General features: G+C 40.5%; 1 protein-coding gene across 1 annotated transcript; it reads right to left on the bottom strand.

The window, feature by feature from the left end:
* Nucleotides 1-8323: 8323 nt before the first annotated feature.
* On the bottom strand, nt 8324-18945 carry HNRNPK (heterogeneous nuclear ribonucleoprotein K). Its single transcript, XM_082257416.1, has 14 exons — nt 18822-18945; nt 14942-15026; nt 14698-14795; nt 14482-14538; nt 13480-13523; nt 12408-12684; nt 12102-12230; nt 11708-12015; nt 11536-11572; nt 11299-11314; nt 11099-11163; nt 10850-11019; nt 10118-10197; nt 8324-8693 (listed from the first exon to the last, which is right to left on the bottom strand). The coding sequence occupies exons 2-13, from the start codon at nt 14988-14990 to the stop codon at nt 10158-10160; spliced, it is 1290 nt and encodes a 429-aa protein (XP_082113542.1). The 5' UTR covers nt 14991-15026; nt 18822-18945; the 3' UTR covers nt 8324-8693; nt 10118-10157.
* Between the last annotated feature and the right edge of the window lie 5 nt (nt 18946-18950).

Raw genomic sequence — 18950 nt, 5'->3', positions numbered from 1 at the left:
CTGAAAGGTGCAGTCCCAAATGCAAACATGCAAAAAATCCACCATCCAGAGCAAAGTGTGAGAGCAGCCACCACCATGGAGATACATTGGCCTCTTACCAAAGCTCCATGATCCTCATTACAGGGATCATGGAAAGCAGGGGATCAAATCTGGAAACTGCAAACAGAGTATCCTACACCGGCTCCCTGATCGTTTGTACCCGCTCCTCTCATAGGCATTACATATAGAGAGAAAGGATAGCTCCCATGGTGTAATATAGTCAAAAAATGACTTTTATTGGCATAAAACATACAAGTGGCAACTCACATTTAGGCTGGAAGAGGTAGACATGTGTTATGGAGTAATTTCAGCCCGGTATCCCACCAAGAAAATGGCCACCGCATCCCCCGTTGGTAGCAGCGTGACGTGCGGCAAGCTCCTCCTACGCGTTTCATCACACTACTGACGTCATCAGGGGGTGTGGCTTGCGGCAGTTACAGGCATTATATAGGCTACCAGACGGACGGGCGGAGCTCGGTGGTCACAAACCGGAACCAGGAAGTAAGACACTTGCGTGTCAACCCCCGGAAGCAGATACCATCGAGACTTTACAGGAAATGGACCTCTAATCAATCGACAGTAATAGATTCAATATTTTCTTTCTAAAACTATAAAGAATAATTAATTCAAATGTGGCAACATAAATTGCTACCCTTTATTTAGGCAAACCTAAATAATTGGAGAATGGTGAATTAAATCACGGTTTTAAGTAGCACAGCCACGACTAGCTATCCAAAGAGCGGGACACAGCGCCACCCCATGGTAGGTACTCGGATTGCCGGAAAAACTCCAATCACACATCCAGCCCTCCAGACCAGTTACATTACATAAAAACCAAACAATGACATAAAAACAATACAATATAAATATTTAAGAACATAGCACAATAAATACATATTAAAATACACTCTGAATATTGGCACAATAACCACATATATCTATATATTAAAATGGTAAATAAAATAAGGTGCGCTAGAATATAAAAGTAACAAATCACAATATATACGTGACAAAAACATATACAGTAAGTGATATACAAAGAAATTGTGGACCAGTGATGTCCAAATGTGATAACATCCACAATAACACCAAGTGTATATTTGTGTGCAAATGTTAACAAAATAAGTCCCAAAGTATGAAAAAGACAATCAAGTCCAATGATATTCTCCACCAGGTGCTGGAAAAACAATAGGTGATGTATCCAGTGCTCCGTGACTAAAGATCCCGCCACCAAATAGCTTTCCTCCTTACCAAAGGTAATAATATGGAGCGCAGAAAATATTCTGACTGCTAGATGACAAGGAGGAGATATCTTTAAATAAATCACCCCGTGGTAAGGTATGAATGGCCTCTTACCAAATGATGGGTATAACAAGCACAGAATGAATCCAGTGGTTGAAGTTCATACAATGGATCGATTGCCAATAAAGAAGTCCCGCTCCTACTATCGGTTCCTGTTTCCCCTAACTTCCACAAATGAACATGTGTGGGGCAGAGAAAAAATGGACCATAGCATATTATCCCCGAGATAAGTTTATTAAAATAAGTATTGCACTTACATTGAAAAAAGGGGGATCGAGCGTTGTAGCAATCAGGTACACAGATCCCGGCTGCAGACCGGGCTTGTGCGTGACGTCTGCGGCGGCGCGACACGCCTCCTCTCTAACGACGTTTCCTCTCAACAGGCTTCTACTGAGATAGGCACAATAACCTCATATATCTAAAAATGGTGACCTTGATCGCAGATTATAAAATTTGATGTCCACGACAGACTGCTAACCACAAATACATTATGAGTTGTTTGTAAAGGAATTGAGATCCCACTCAATATTCAACCCATGGGGGGCATAAGATTTTAAACGATATATCCAGCTTCTCTCAAGCTGGGATACTCCCCTTGTCATGTTACTCCCCCTCCAAGTCCCTGAGAATTTGTTAATTCCCAGGAAAGTGGGAATCTCTACCGCTGGGATCTCTACCATGACAAAGGTCATAGTGTCGTGAGACACTATGCTTTGGAAAACCTTTTGCTATATGTGCCACATGTTCCTTCAGCCGCACATGCAACATGCGTATAGTACGTCCAACATATTCAAAGCCACAAGGGCAACGTATAAGATAGACGACACACCGCGTAGTGCATGAAATAAATGGCTTAATTTTGTAATCCTGATTGGTGTAACTGGAGAAAAAGGATTCAACCCTTCTTTCCTTATTAGCATTTATTTCGCAAATGGCACATCTTCTGCATGGGTGGAAACCTCCCCTTTGCTGGAAAAAGGAGATGGTCTTCGGGGGGGTCCACTTGTAATCTCAAGGAGGGCACACCCCTAAAGATGACAGTGGGTGCCTCAGGTAATACAGGGCCCAGAAGGTTATTACTCTTTAGGATGTGCCAATGCTTACTAAGGATCTTCTTTACAGAAAAGTGTTGTGTAGAGTACGAGGAGAAAAACATTCCTTTCCCGCACTCTGGGCTTCAAAAGGTAATTTCTGTCCCGTTGATCCGCCTGCATTAAGGCTTTCTCCAATTCCTCCTCACCATATTCCTTTTCCAGGAATTTGGATTTTAAGGAAGCAGCTTCAAGCAGAAAGTCGGATCTTTTTAAGCAATTCCTTTTCAACCTAAGGAATTGACTGACAGGAACGGATTTGAGCCAAGCCGCATGGTGGCAGCTTGACGTATCTATAAATCTGTTCCTGTCAGTCTCCTTGAAAAACATAGAGGTCTCCAAAGCCCCACCGACCACTTTAATCCTGAGATCCAAAAAATGGAACTCAGTCTTACTGCTCTCATGTTGTAGTCGGATACCTCTATCGTTATCATTCAGCAGACATAAAAGTATCCAAACCATCAGTCGCCATCCCAGAGGAGGATGTCATCAATGTACCTCCGCCAGAGCACAATCTCTGGCCTTGGCACATTATCGATGACATCCTCCTCCCATTTGGCCATAAATAGGTTGGCCATGCTCGGCGGAAACTTAAGCCTCGTACACAAGTACCGATTGTTGGCCGTACATTTTCGGCCAACGTCCGATTGTCGGCTTGTTAGTATGATGCTTCAGACAACCGACTGCGACTTTTCGGCCGAACAAAATCTGGTGTGCATGCTATAAAATTTTTGTTGGCCAACAACAGATCGGCCGATTGTTCCTCAGTCAGTACAGATTTCGGCCAACAAAAATCAGATGAGCAAGACTGGGCATGCTCAGAGAAGAAAAAACACACAGAAAGTTAACCATCACATGACATCATTTCTGCAGTTGGTTGTTGTTGACCGACAAAATTTGTGTGCAGTCTAGAGCACATTTCAACCAACACTGGACAAAAGACGGCCGATCGGTCGGCCGACAATCGGTACGTGTGTACGAGGCTTTAGCGCCCATGGCCACAACTCTATTCTGTCTATAATAGGTTCCCCCAAACCAGAAATAGTTGTGGGCCATGGCATAGTCCAACAAAGACAGAATGAACTGACTGAAAATTCAACAACGGGCTCTGTCTCAGATAATATTCTACAGCCTCTCTGCCATGCTGGTGCGAAATCACTGTGTACAAGGACAAAACGTCCGCAGTGGCTAGAATGTAGCTGTCTTTCCATTCCAAGTCTTTAAGGATATTAATGACTTGCATGGAGTCCCTCAAAAATGAAGGGGTTTTTGTTACCAGGGGCTGTAAAAAGAAATCAATGTATTTCCCCACCCGGGAAGTGACCAAATTAATGCCACTAATAATTGGTCGCCAGTGGGTTCACTGGGTCCTTATGGACTTTCGGTAGAGAATACATGATGGGTATCCTCGGAGCCGATGGAACCAGAAAGGATTTCTCCTTTTTGGTCAAAAGTCTCAGATGGAACCCATCATCCACCAGTTAAACCAGTTTTTTCATAGAGGCGGCCGTGGGGTAACGCCTGTAACTGCCGTAAGCCACACCCCGACGTCAGTAGTGTGACAAAACACGTAGGAGGAGCTTGCGGCACGTCACGTTGCTACCAACGAGGGACGCAGCAGCCATTTTCTTGGTGGGATATCGAGCTGAAATTACTCCGTAACACATGCCTACCTCTTCCAGCCTAAATGTGAGTTGCCACTTGTATGTTTTATGCCAATAAAAGTCATTTTTTGACGATATTACACCATGGGAGCTATCCTTTCTCTCTATATGTAATGCCTATGAGAGGAGCGGGTACAAACAATCAGGGAGCCGGTGTAGGATACTCTGTCTGCAGTTTCCGGATTTGATCCCCTGCTTTCCATGATCCCTGTAATGGGGATCATGGAGCTTTGGTAAGAGGCCAATTTATCTCCATGGTGGTGGCTGCTCTCACACTTTGCTCTGGATGGTGGATTTTTTGCATGTTTGCATTTGGGACTGCACCTTTCAGCTCTTTGTGGATTCTCTTTATTTGTATAATTATGTATTATTTTGCGGTGCATGATCATTTCATGGACTGATGGACTATTCGTTCATATGTATTGCATTTTCATAGCACTACACCATTTTCTATCATTTGCTTTGATCTGGTTTCTCTGATTCAGGGTCAGGTGTTGGCAGCTGTATTGATTATTTCTTAGTATTAAGTGTATCATTCTCATGATGCGCAGCAATTCTCTTGCATATTACCCCATTCCATAGATTATTTGGGGATTAAACTCACCTCCTCCACCTTTTATGCAGCCCACTACTATCCTCATCTCCGCTCACTGGCCTCCCTTCTCCACTCCTGACAATTTCCTTCTCTCTCTTGGAAAGTCAGATCCATGCTGTCAAAATGAAAATCCTGCCCAAAGCCCTCTACTTCTTTCAGACCTTGCCCATACATGTCCCCTCCTTCTTTCGACGTCTTTTACCAAACAGAATCCTTCAGTTTATCTGGGATTACAAAGGCACCAGAGTTCCCAGATCAACACTCTACACTCATAGATTACAAGTCTGTTTGGGAGCTCCTAATATGGCCAAGCTTCATCTGGCAGTTCTGATTTCTCAACTTTTAATACTACATGCCACCTCTGATGTACCATTATGGGTGCTTTTGGAATTACCTAATTGTGCTCTATCTTTAGCATTAATCTGGCTGATTCATAAGACTACATCCCATAACGTTAAGCCCTCTAATGCTTCACAGCCTGAAGCTGTGGGATTGTTAGATATTCCAGAAATGTGATGTCCCCCCCTTTCTTGCTTATTTTACCAGTTAATAATCTCTTTTGTACCTGGGTTGGAAAAACCTTGCTCCTTCTCTTGGTGGGCCTCCTGTGGCTTCACCAGGGTGCATCACTTTTTAACTGCGTGTTCATTTCCATCATGGGAGGCCTGCAGGAGACATGCGAGATTCCCAGGCAGGAACACTTCCACTATTTGCCATTGCACAACTGGATTTTGTCTTTGTTGTACTTCCACCTTTCCTTTTTGCAAGATGTCTCTTCAGCATTCTTGTCTACATTCCCCGACTCTTATCTCATCACTTTATACCTCTCCTAATGGTAGGTTTTTATCGACCCTTTTCCTATGTGACACAATGGGAGGAAGAGCTTGGATCTAGTATTAAGGGGAGGGGGTGGGAGAGCTGTACAACCACAGCAAAAGGTTCAATCAACACTACCAACCTAGAAGCCATGCCTATAAAGTGCTCCTGCAGTGGTACTGGGTCCTGGCTAGGCTTGCTCATGCTTATCCTGTCAGCAGTAACAGATGTTTTCAGAATTGTGGTGGACATCCTACATATATGGCAGTCTTACCCATGATAAATTGTCTTCTGGTCCAGGATTGTTGGCCTATTGCAGACATTTTGTATACGGAAGGCTGGCTCTTCTACATTGCCCTATACCAGGCCTCTTGGCACCGCAGCAGAAATTGGCCACAACACTTTTTTTTTTATCTCTAAGAGAGCCATTGCCCAGGCCTGGAAGACTCACCATATGTTGCTTTCCAGGAGGTGAAAACCAGAATGACCGCTTTGATAGTGGATTAGCAGATGTCCAGCATACTAAAGGATTCCCACGCCAAATTTTCAAAAATCTGGGAATCATGGATAAATTACACCTTCCCAGCCCTGCCCCTAACAAGTTAAAAAGTCAGCTTTTAAACCTTGTTTGTACAGGTCCCAGGTCCACACACGCTTGGGACCCCCCTTCCTTCCTAATATGAAGGCTAGCAATGTACACCGCTGTACTTCAGGGTACAGAGTAATATATTGAGTTTTTAACCTGGTTCATTGGTATGTTACTTATGCATTCATACACTGTTTCTTTACATAACTGTCCGATGTCACCCCAGGTGAGCAAAACATGGCTTGTTATGACTGTTTCAATAGTTTATTGAAATTCCAAAACATCAGTAGAAAGTATTTCACATTTTTGCAGCAGAATTTTTTTTAGTAACACTATATGCCCACAAAACCTTATGCCTTAAAAAATGCTGAATAGCCACGAATTTAAGCTTTTATCAGTCAGAGCATCCAAAAACTGCTGATATCAGCTTATATATGCTGGGACACAATGATAAAATGCTGGGGAGTATATTGGCTGCAGAAAAACACATCTGAAGCCAAAAACCAGCAGCTGTAAAAATGTGCAGTACAAAATAGAGGTAAAGGCAAAGCCAATTTATGTTGAAAGTTGCATTCCCCAACCACAGTTTATTAAAATGTTAACTTGAACCATTTATTTTGGTGTGGGTGCATTATCGCTATGCTTTGGCCATCGCTTTGAAATTACACCATGTCACCTGCCAGCTTGCCCAAACCTTCTCCCACACCAGGTGCTTTTTGACACAGGAGCCAGGGCTTAAAGATAATGTGGCTAGATTTTTATGCATCTGTAAAATCTTTTTTGGAGCCCAGTACCCAGATCTTTAGATAATGGTTTTGGTAAACCCTTTTAGAAACCCTATGCAGCATGGATATGAGGAGTTGGGGAAGAAACATTGTTAATCTAAATGATATTAGTCTTTACAACCACCTTAAAAGCTTGTCAGATTTAAAGCATAGTCCTCAGGAAAGTGTTATTTAGCAATTTACAAACTCTGGACCAAAACCTAGGCCTTTATCACGCAAAATATTTAGAAATGCAATTAAGGCTGGCTGTAGTCCATAGAAGAATTTCTCAGGTGTACATAGTTTGCCCAGGATTTTAGGTGGCAAAGGTTAACAAGATGTTCATTGAAAACAGATGCACAATTAAGGGTGGGGGGGTTAAAAAAAGTTATATTCCATCACTGCTACTTTAGAGCAGCTGAGGGATTATTTATGATTGAAGTTACCCAATTATAATAAACTACTCTTGATTACAATTGCCTGGATGTGTGACAAAATTGCTAAAATGTCCTCCAAGTTGTTCCTAGGTGGGAAGCAACCATTTAGGGCGGGGGAGGTTGTGGGGTTGGGTGTACTGCTTTTTCTCATCAATCACCCATCCACTAACCAACTTGCATTCACACAGGAGACACTGGACATCTTAAAACCAACTTGTGACTACACACTCACCCCCCAGCAACCAAGAATTGCTATTGGCAACAGAACAGTTCTTCAGAAAATCAAAGTGAGAATTCAGTAAACACTATTAACCCATAGAATGCCTGGCAACCTAACACTAATTATGCAAAGTGTTCTTTCCAAATGTATAAGGTTTATAAAACACATTAAAACCCCCAAGGGTACCATTTGACCAACCTGTCCAATTTTCATTTAAGCCTCACAGCACATATTGCAACTCAAAGCAAGTAGCCAGTTGTGTTTTTCTTCCTTCTAAGCTAGAGTTGTTAATATGTTTGAAGAGGCACAGTGAGATTGATGCAGGTGCTACAACTTTTTATTTAGGTTTATAAACTGAACCTGGAAAACTAAGGTTTGAGCGCTTGAGATTTTATCACACTTTAACCACTAAAGACCTACAGCACTGGCTAACATGTAATATCTTCATACTGGACAGAATGCAAGAGACAACGGCTATTTTAAATTTCAATTCTGTTTAGTCAGATAAAACAAATGTTTCACTGCTCACTTGGCTACATCTAAAGGAATAAAAAAAATCCTTTAACTTTTAATTATATTGATAAAAACTGAGAGCACAGCTGGTCATATCTCAATACACTAACACAAGTGACCAATTTCAGTTACAACATACCAATGTAAAAGTGATAAAAACAGCAATGTGTACAGTCGGCACATTGTTACAGTGAACACAAAATCCCCAATTGCAACAGACATTTCAGGAGGGGGAAAACCCACAAAACACAAGATTCTAAATTAAAAAAAATTTTGGAAGAAATATACAAAAAAAAAAAAAAATTAAATTTGAGTTGCTTCTTAAAAGATCAATAGGTATCCCATCAATCAAGATCTGCACAGGAAAGATTAAGCTGAGCTTCATTCTCCATGTAATAACTAACTTGGAACATAACAAAAAAAAAAATATAATTATCTTTAACATAAAGCAGTTATATTCATTCAGCTCTACTAATTCTGTACAATTCTCTTGGAGTTGGGGTATTCTCTGCAGATTGTGGATTCTTAGCGCTTCTGGTTAATATTAAATGCATCCAGAAATCCAGATCTTGGTTTGTAATCCATAAGCAACGAAAAGAGGAAGAAAGCATTCCATGTTTTTCATTGTAGCTGCTCTAAACAAAATATTTTGGAATCCACTTAAGCCTGAAAAAGAAATTCATATTTTGTTCGGGATATACATAAAAATCATAAACAAAGCACATGGTTTAGCCCAATAAGGCATTTAACAGGATTACCAAGTTGTGAACGGTAACCAAAATGCAGTTAACCCCCTGGAGAGCAAGAACCAAGAAAAACCCTTCAAAATATAATCTTGTTAAATGACCCTGGAATATGCAGTAACTGCTAAAAATAATGTTGTCCACTGCTAAAGGCTACACTGTTTTCTTCCAAACATTGTATTTAAAGTAATGTTGCAGTTAAAGGTCTTGTATATTTAAGCAAACTATTCTCAGGCAAACCATGCTCAAAAAAAAGGTAACCAAGCAGTGATGAAGTTAAGCATATGTTGCACTTGACAAACCGCACATGGAAGGCCATTTAGCTTTTCAAATCTAAATGGGGTTGGGGGAATCAAACATTGAGGTCTCGCAATCCTGCCATGTGTTTTAGTGCCAAATCAAATGATGCTCTAGGTACAATTGTGTAGAATAATATCACTCCAAAATGGACTGATAATAAGCAACTATATTCAAATGTGGGGGGGGGATAAAGAAAAAATATATATATATATATATATAAAAAAAATAAAATCTAAAATCCCATCTAGATTTGAAAATTATTGTTCAGAAACACACAAATAACCTTTCATTAAAACAGTTTTATTGTGAGAATAGAAATTACTGTAAAACAACCAGACTCAAGTGCAAAGAGCTAAATTTCAACACTGCTCTCTGATCACTTCCTCTTCTGAAACCATGTCTGTGCTAGAGCCATATAATAACCCTGCAAAAGAAAGAAAACATGTTCAGCCCTGGAGAATCTATAGATAATGGAGCAGGAAGGGTGATCTTTTCATTAACTAGTGAAGCTGAAAAGCTATGTTTAGGTCAAAAGTCTACAAATTTAGCTATAGTTGTGAAGGCAAGCAGGAAAAAAAACAAATCCACAGTTCACTAACATTTATTTAAAAATAATAATAAAAAAAAAAAAATTTACAAAAAAAATAGTTCCACCAACACCAGGGTGGGATACTGATAACTGGTAGGTCTCTTAACATATATACAGATTAGGTAAATCGTCCGTTAAAACCAATCTCCAAAACACCAAAGATCATGAAAATGGCTTTGAAAGAAGCCTCACTTACACTGGATTGTTCCAGCTATAAATACTAAAACAAAAAAAACATCTTTTGTTTCAGTTCTAGGCCATAACATATCAAATCAAATACCAGTCTGTCTATGCCTCTATTGTAATACACCTATGAAGCAGAGGAATGTAGGCTTTTTTTTTTAAACTCAGAAGCGCAGATAATGAAAAAAATAGGTGCAGGATTCCTTCATTCTTCACTAGTCTTAGAAAAACTTGCCAGAATAATGCTTCACACTATAAAAAAAAGAGAATCTTACATTAGAACCCTTGAGCATGTGCCTCTCAAATGTTTAGAAGTCAAAACCCATAAGCATAATCTTCAGAATACTGCTTCACACTATAAAAAAAAAAGAAAACCTTGCATTAGAACCTATAAATGCATTTTCTTACACAAAAATCTGAAAGAAAAAAAAGTATAATGCAATTAAGTATGATTAATGAGAAGTGAGTTAGTCACGTTTCAAAAAAAAAAAAAAAAAAAAAAATGTTTTACACACCGAAACATGCTATAGTATATAAAGCAGAAAACAAGTGGTTAGTAAATAGGAGAAAGCTGTGAAACGCTGCATCATGACATCAAATCAAAACCAATTGTAACATGTCCTGTAGAGGCATGGTCTGTGCCATATGGCAGACCGTGATTTGTTGTCATTGCCGTTATCTAAAAACAACAAAATCACTAGTCTTCCACACAGAACTAAACCAACTTCCACTGATTTCTTCTAGATTTAAAAAATAATCTACAGGCACATTCATAAAAGCTTGATTTAACAAATCGTTTGCAGTCGTTTCACGACAGAAAAGTAGAGCTGTTAATTTTATGAAGCAAAATTAGTTGGGACAGCATTATAAAAATTAGTATATACCAGAGAAGGAAAATCTAAAAAAGGGAGAAAAAAAAGTTAAGGCAGTAAAAAGAACGAAAGATATTAAAAAAGTAACTGTTTACGTAAACTAAATTGTGAAAAACCCAACATGCCAGTACTCGCCTGTTCTGAAGCAAGTATTGTGCATTCTGTATCTGGTCTTGGGTGCCTATGATGGTAATGATACGATCATCTGATCCTTCCAATGGTTCATCAATTTTGATTGATGCTCCGGATTCGTGACGAATCTGTTTAATCCTTTGCCCTCCTTTTCCAATAATTGATCCTGCCAACTAAAGCACAGGAGTTAAAATCTGTGTAAACCACAAATTAACCAAACACTAGGTATATTTTAACATAAAGCAAACGTACATCTTTTGGAATGGTTACTTGTGTTGTTATGACGGGTCCACCGATATCACCATATGATCCACGGCCTGCGTGTGAAAAATATATACTTAGTGTGCACATACTTTGTATAAAAACAGTGCTGGTAACAGTGCTGGACTGTCCACCCCCCCCCCCATTCTTAACCTATATAAAAAAAAAAAAGGAAAAAAAGGACTACTCACCATATCCGGAGCCACCCTGCAGTTTAGGATAGATGGGGGAGAGAGGAGATAAAAAAAAGTAAGTTTTTACCCAGGTCACACTGTCAAAATATGTCTTATTTTGGGTGTAAAAACAGGTTTGACTGGAGGAGACTTGCCCTGCACTTCAAAGCATTCATATACAAGAGTTATAGAGAGATTTTGCATTTACTGTCAAATACAAAATTAAAAAAAAAAAAAAAAAAAAAAAAGCCTTACCATTCCATCATAATGATCAGGTCTCCCTCTACGGTCCCTAAAAACAAACAACCCATAAGACAAGGGCTAAAACCATAACCCACAACTGATCAGTTTATGGGCATCCATCTGTATACTCTATATAAAACTCTTTACAAAATCCAACAAATCTTTAAAAAAAAACGGTACTTACCCTCCTCTTGGTGGTGGGGGTGGAGGAAGAGGAAGATTACGTGCTCTACTGCCACCTCTACCACCACGACCTGGAGGCGGTGGGAGGGGTCCTCGCCTAGGGCTCATATCATCATAATCTCTTCTCGACTGAGGCATGGGGCGGCCACCAGGTCCGGGAGGCATTCGATCAAAGCCACCTCTCGCATGCATAGGAAAACCCATGGGTCGACCTCGTCGGTCGTCAAACATCATTGTAAAACCACCATAATCGTAAGTCTCATCGTAGAAGTTAGGATCATATGGCTGAGCCCGGCCTTTAATAGGTGACTGTGCAAATGAGAATAAAATTATGAGTACATACAGGAAGAAAAAAAAAAAAAGTATATAAAAGCCACTTTACAATTTAAACTTGCCTCAGATATAAGATCAAGGATGACTTTAATGCATTCAACCACCCTATCAGGTTTTCCTCCAATAAGCACAACACGATCTGTAGAATGAGGGCAACACTCCTGGAAAAGCTTTATTGTAGTCTGTGTATTCTGTAAAATATTAACAATGGTTTTAAAAACTTCCAACTGTGCCTGTGTTAACCGACATTTTAAGTTGAGTTTTCATAAAGTTTAAGTGTATATGCCAGTAAACCACATAAGTCTTACATAGTTGATCACGCTACAGTTATAAAGTGGGGGTGGAGAATTAAAAATTTAGACACATACCTCTCTAAGTTCCTTGATCTTTGCACCTTTAACACCAATAATGCCTCCTGCCAGAGACTGATGGATCAAGAGCCTCAACTCACAATCAAAATCATTTCCTTTGTAGTGTTGATACTGCAAAAGAACACTCTTATAAACAAAAAAAAAAATAATAAATTGTAAAGCTGTTAAAATACACGCAACATCCAAGTGAGCAAACAGTACCTCTTCTAATGTTGGAATGATTTTCTTCAATATTTCTCCAATCGTTTCAATGTCTGCACTTATACTCAGTATACTACGCAACATAACAAAAAGGAAAAAAAAAAGTTAAAAACACCAGAGCAAGGAAAAAAAATAAATAGCATCACAATTAAATAGCTTTTCTTTAAAGAACATGCATATTTTTTTTCTCATATTTTTCTGCTAATTTCAATGCAACTGGGTAGAAAAATATTTAGATGCTGGTAAGGCAAGGGGACTCTGGAAGGACTTAGATTAAGCGGGGAAAAGGAGGCACAGAACTGGAAACAAGTGAACGATCATATTCCCCGTCACCACTATTTAAGGAAACCCTTACTATTTAAATGAAACTTGCGGATTTCAGGGAAAAGTTGGAAAATGCAATTGGTGGACATTATATGGATGAAATCACTTAAAAACTTGAAATACTAATGGGCTTTGAAGAGAAGAATAAAACACAAAAAGCAACATAAAAAGTGAAGTGGAAGAGTGATTAAGAGTTAGCACTTCATTAGAAAAGAAATATGAAAACAGGCAATGCTGAAGGAGTCAGGTGGGCCACGAAGACAGAAACCACTTAGAAACTTAGAACACAGCTACATGTATAATGTGAAAAAATAAACCATTTAGAAGCTAAGCTTGTTCCCCTTTTTCTATCAAAATTAGTGGATCCAAAGACCATAACTTACGTAAAAGATCAGTGAGGGAAGAGGAAAAAAAAAAAATTCAATGGGAAAAAGAAGACAGAAAATAAAACACTATGTAGGGGAAAACTAATCATATTAAAAGGCAGGTTATAATACATTTCTCTTTCTAATCAGGCAGTGAGGCATAAACTGTTGGGACATACCGCTCGGGGCCACTGCTGTCTGGGACTGAAACACTGGCATTGTACTGCATTGGTCATTGGCGATCGTGGATGTTGGCATTGGGCATGGGCATTCAATCAGAAGATGTCAGGAAAAGTGCCCGTTGGGCAACGAGCACATTTTTGGGCATAGCCAACCAGGGTTTTCACATGGGCGTTCAGGGGTGGATGGGCCATCATGATGGGCAACGCAGGGGCAAGACGATCCAGTACATGGGCAACGGAGATATGTGGCCAAAAAAAACAAGGAGAGGGAAAAGGGGGGAAAAGCAATACATTTTAATTTAATACAAACTAGAGTCAGTTCTCAATTAAACTTTAAAAGGTACTAAGGCATACTGTAATACAATAAATGTAGAACTTATCTACTGTGACAGCACTTTAAAAAGGCATTTAAATTCTACAGTAGGTGCATCATATGTCTAGTCTAACTATAGCAGGCTGGCTCATGAGTGTAGACAAATTCCCGCAATCTTCAGATGAGGGGTTCTGAACTCTCCAAAAGGAGACTGTTGTAGCAAAAATACCAAGCACATTAATGTTGATAAATTGCAGCCTATGTGACAAACCTTACACTTGAAGCATGCAAGCTGAAAACAGCCAGTACGAAAACTCAGTCTGAGGCTTACTTGTGGTTTTGCTTAGCAGCCGCATGTACTATAGAAAGATTAGTCACTTGTCTAATCACATGAGTCAACCTACTAAAATTTGTTTAAATTAAAGCTAAAACCTAATGTATGCCAAGTATACAAATAATGTTCTTGCATGGCAAATATATAGTCATTCAAAACATATAAAAGTTCTGATCCTAAATATTCTAGGTTTATATTGCGAAACAGAAGCTTCCTAAATATTCTAGGTTTATATTGCTTAAAGCTAGTACATTCTAAAAGACAAAATAAAAGTGTTCCTATGGTAGACCTTGTAAATTGTGAAAACTATAAAACATTCAACAAATCGTCAAGGTATGATAAAAACACTCACGTCTGTCCGAAGTGCTTTAATGTTTTTTCCTCCTTTACCAATGACTGCCCCTGCGTTCTGAAAGAAAATGTTAAAATACAAAAAGTCTATGAAAACAAAATTACATCCAATAAGCTACTACTTATATCTACAGTAGTGTTTCAGCTACTACTTATATCTACAGTAGTGTTTCAGCAACTGCAAACATGTCCGTGCATTTACAAATGGCAAACCTACTTTGCTTTGCAGCAGGATACGTAGTTCCACCATCATATCTGTGTTTCTAGATCTCTTGAAAGCCTGTTCCTCTTCCATGTCTTCAGCTGGACGTTTACCTGAAAACCAAAAAAAAAAAAAATTATAAAATTGGAGGACACTACACATTAAATAAAGCCTACTCAGAATTAAAATATGGACTAAAGCAAAATACTGTCAAATTCTGCAATACAAAAGCAAAAAAAAGAATGAAAAGTTGTCTTACCGTTGGTCTCAGTGTTTGTGAATTCAACCTCTTCCTGCTCTGTCTCCATCTTCCTTTAATAAACTTTTATAGTGGTGGCAGCAATCTGTAAGGTGCAATTCATAAGAGATCATGGTTGGTTTCTCCTTTCTGATAGACACGCTGTATAGTTCAAACCCATACTACGAGCAAGCTAACTTCCTCAACAAGGTTATAATGCAAAAATATGGTGGGTGTGACTTCTAGATGACACTACAGGGGCTTGCCAGCCAATGAGAATCAATCTGCATAAAACCCTTGAATCTGCAAGTCTGATTAAGGGTTCAGGGTCCAATCAGAAAAACCTATACAGAACTCAACATAAGCCCCCCCCCATGAGATATAGTAAGAATGATTGGTTTACATCCTCTCGCAACCCAAAAAAAAAAAAAGAGTTCTATGTGAAACAGCTTTTTATTCCCATTAGGTTATTGGACAATCAACATCTACCTTGACAAATTCTATGGCAACTGGATTGAAGTAACTCATGTGATTATAACTGCTGCAGTATGTTCCTGACAATTTAAAGAAGCTGCTTGGGTGAGGGTGGAATTTTAACATTACAAAATCATATCCAGTTGAACATGAACTACTAGCTGGCTGAAAGAACCATCAGACAGCAGCTTAGAAAGCTACCTTATGAACAAACAGTTGCTTTCTGCACTCTTAAGCTGGCTGCACTTAAAATTGTATGCAGTAAGGCAGGCCCTAGCACTACTAAGTTAAAGGTAAATCTAAAGGCATTTGAACTAGAAAATGTTATAATGTGTAGCCAGCTTTAGACTTGCCATACAATTTTCCTTTAGGATTTCCCAAAAACATGTAAAAGGATGTCTAACCCAACCACTTCCTATTTAGCCAGGCAGGCCCTTGTACTTCATAGTTGAAGGTATATCTAAGGCTGGCCATACACTATACAATTTTAGATTTATCAAGTTCATATAATAGGTCAAACCCAAATGCTTTCAAATTGTAAGCAATCAGGCATGCCCTTGTACTACATAGTTGAATGCAAATCTAAAACTGGATATAAATACTACAATTTTCTAGTACAAAATTCATTTAGCTTTACCAAAGCCATATAACACAAGGTCAACCCTAAACACTTTTTATGCAATCAAAAGAGTAAATCTAAGGCTGGGCATTAAACAATTTTTCTTTACATTTACCAAAATCATGAGGTCAAACCCGAATGCTTTCAATTTGTATGCATTCAGGCAGACCCTTGTACTACATAGATGAAGGTAAAAATAAGGCTGACCATACATTATACAATTTTCTTGTACAGTGGCCCTTCACATTTACCAAATCCATACAACATGAGATCAAACCTACATCCAAATTTCGTTTCGATTTTAGAACCATATAATGAGGTCAAACAAACTCCTTCAATTTGTATGCAGTATGGCAGTAGGCCCCGGCATTACAAAGTTGAAGGTAAAACCTAAAGGAAATTGAACAAAAACATTTTATATAATGAGTAGCCAGCTTTAAACTGGCCATACATAATACAAATTTCATTAAGATTGATCAAACACAATATAAGGCAGGGGTCTTCAAACTATGGCCCTCCAGTTCAGAAACTACAATTAACATCATGCCTAGTCATGTCTGTGAATGTCAGTTTTACAATGCCTTATGGGATGTGTAGTTCAGCAACAGCTGGAAGGCCGTAGTTTGAGGAAACCTGTAATAAGGTCTAACATGAATGCTTTCTATACAGTCAGACAGGCCCTTGCACTACATAGTTTAAGTTATATCAAAGGCTGGCCATACACTATACTGTTTCCTTTAAGCTACGTACACATCTTGGCGTTGCTATTTACAGGCATGTTTAGCTTAAGTGACCAATGTAAGAAAATAAAAACGCATGTAATCTGCCCAAAAAGAAGCTCATGTACTTTGAGCGTTGGGCGTTTTGTAAACCGGGGCCATTGAAATGAATAGTGTTGGGCGTTTGAGCAGATCCTGGAGCAGAAAAATGCCTACATGTGAACTTAGCCTTAGATTTACCAAAATCCTATAAGTAGTAAAACTCAATGCTTTCAATTTGTATGCCATCAGGCAGGCCCTTGCCATACAAAGTTGAAAGTAAATCTAAAGCTGGATATAAATTTCTAGTACAAAATGCCTTTAGCTTAACCAAAGCCATATAACATGAGGTCAAACCTAAATGTGTTCAATCTGTATGCAATCAGGCAGGCCCCTTGTACCACATAGTTGTAGGTAAATCTAAGGATGAAGAACCAGAAAAAATGTATAATGCGTGGCCAGCTTTAGGGTCGCTATACAACCCGTGGCCAGCTTTAGGGTCGCTACACAACGCGTGGCCAGCTTTAGGGTCGCTACACAACGCGTGGCCAGCTTTAGGGTCGCTACACAACGCGTGGCCAGCTTTAGGGTCGCTACACAACGCGTGGCCAGCTTTAGGGTCGCTACACAACGCGTGGCCAGCTTTAGGGTCGCTACACAACGCGGTCGCTACACAACGCGTGGCCAGCTTTAGGGTCGCTACACAACGCGTGGCCAGCTTTAGGGTCGCTACACAACGCGTGGCCAGCTTTAGGGTCGCTACACAACGCGTGGCCAGCTTTAGGGTCGCTACACAACGCGTGGCCAGCTTTAGGGTCGCTACACAACGCGTGGCCAGCTTTAGGGTCGCTACACAACGCGTGGCCAGCTTTAGGTCAATAGAATGCGTGGCCAGCTTTAGGTCAATAGAATGCGTGGCCAGCTTTAGGTCAATAGAATGCGTGGCCAGCTTTAGGTCAATAGAATGCGTGGCCAGCTTTAGGTCAATAGAATGCGTGGCCAGCTTTAGGTCAATAGAATGCGTGGCCAGCTTTAGGTCAATAGAATGCGTGGCCAGCTTTAGGTCAATAGAATGCGTGGCCAGCTTTAGGTCAATAGAATGCGTGGCCAGCTTTAGGTCAATAGAATGCGTGGCCAGCTTTAGTTCAGATTCGCCAAACTATGGATTTTTACAAGAAGCATGAATAATCAAACCAGAGATCGTTTTGTTAGACGATGTCCGATGCACCTGCCCTTACCCAAAGTAAACAATATTAGGCAAACATGTACAAACCGAACGTGCAGCAAATTGGCCTAAAACGCGCCCCTGTTGGGAAGATCGCCGTCGTGCGCGCTGGGGGAGAATCCGATGAGCGTACAGAGGAGAGCCGGGTGCTGTTGTCTCTGTGGGAGGGGAGGCGGATCTGGCCGCACACAATAGGATATAGAAGCAGCAACAACAACAGGTTGCGCAGGTTTGTAGTCACGATTCCCCGATCCTCCTTTGTCTGGGCTCTACAAGCTCCAGGACACCGGCCACACAAGCCCCGCCCCTCTGCCGCAAGCTTCCGCCACCAGCCATTTTGTGACTGTGAGAGAAGACGGATAGACAGCATGGCGGCGGCGGCAAGGCGCTCACTTAGCCCGCGAAACATCCGGCTCGGCTGAGACAACTCACACCCTCCTATGTAGCACATCCCAACCCCCTACATAACTAAAACAAAGCCCATTCCCTGACCAATACGCGGCCCCTCTACCAGATTAGCCGAGTCATGGTGCTAGAATATTCCCACTTGTTTCGTTATAGTGACGGAAATAAGGGCTCCGTGATGTGGCGCTAGAGAAGCAGCGCCTTACCTCATAGCAAACCGCCTCAGAATAGGCCGCAACACAGCTCTCCTCAGACAAAGGCCCGCCCGCCCCGGGGTACAGCTAAGCCCACAACCCGTGACGCACGCTGAAATAAAAGAAAACCTCAACCAACGTCTCTATACTAAGCAATGTCCCTCTAACTACCCTCCAACACCGCCCAAGGCCCCAAAAAGCCGTAATTACCCTTCGCTTTCCTCACCTCGCTACTCCGCCGCTCCTGAGCTCACTCCACCAACGCGGCCAAAGCACAAGATGAAACCACACAAGGGCGCAACCTATAGAGCTAATAAGCTCCCGGTTCTCCTCGCGAGCCCTGATTGGCTAGGCG

This window comes from Pelophylax lessonae (assembly GCF_965119305.1).
Source record: "Pelophylax lessonae genome assembly, chromosome: 1".
Classification (NCBI taxonomy): domain Eukaryota; kingdom Metazoa; phylum Chordata; class Amphibia; order Anura; family Ranidae; genus Pelophylax; species Pelophylax lessonae.
Note: the sequence above shows the minus strand (reverse complement) of the source record. Positions and strands in the feature narration are given on the sequence as shown.

Excerpts from the sequence above, each read along its gene's own strand:
- HNRNPK (XM_082257416.1), bottom strand. The coding sequence starts at position 14,990 with ATGGAGACAGAGCAGGAAGAGGTTGAATTCACAAACACTGAGACCAAC. Across the intron at positions 12,685-13,479 it reads GACAGCAGTGGCCCCGAGCG|TATACTGAGTATAAGTGCAG; the intron begins GTATGTCCCAAC and ends TATGTTGCGTAG. Across the intron at positions 10,198-10,849 it reads CAATACTTGCTTCAGAACAG|TGTGAAGCAGTATTCTGAAG; the intron begins GCGAGTACTGGC and ends TTTTTTTTATAG.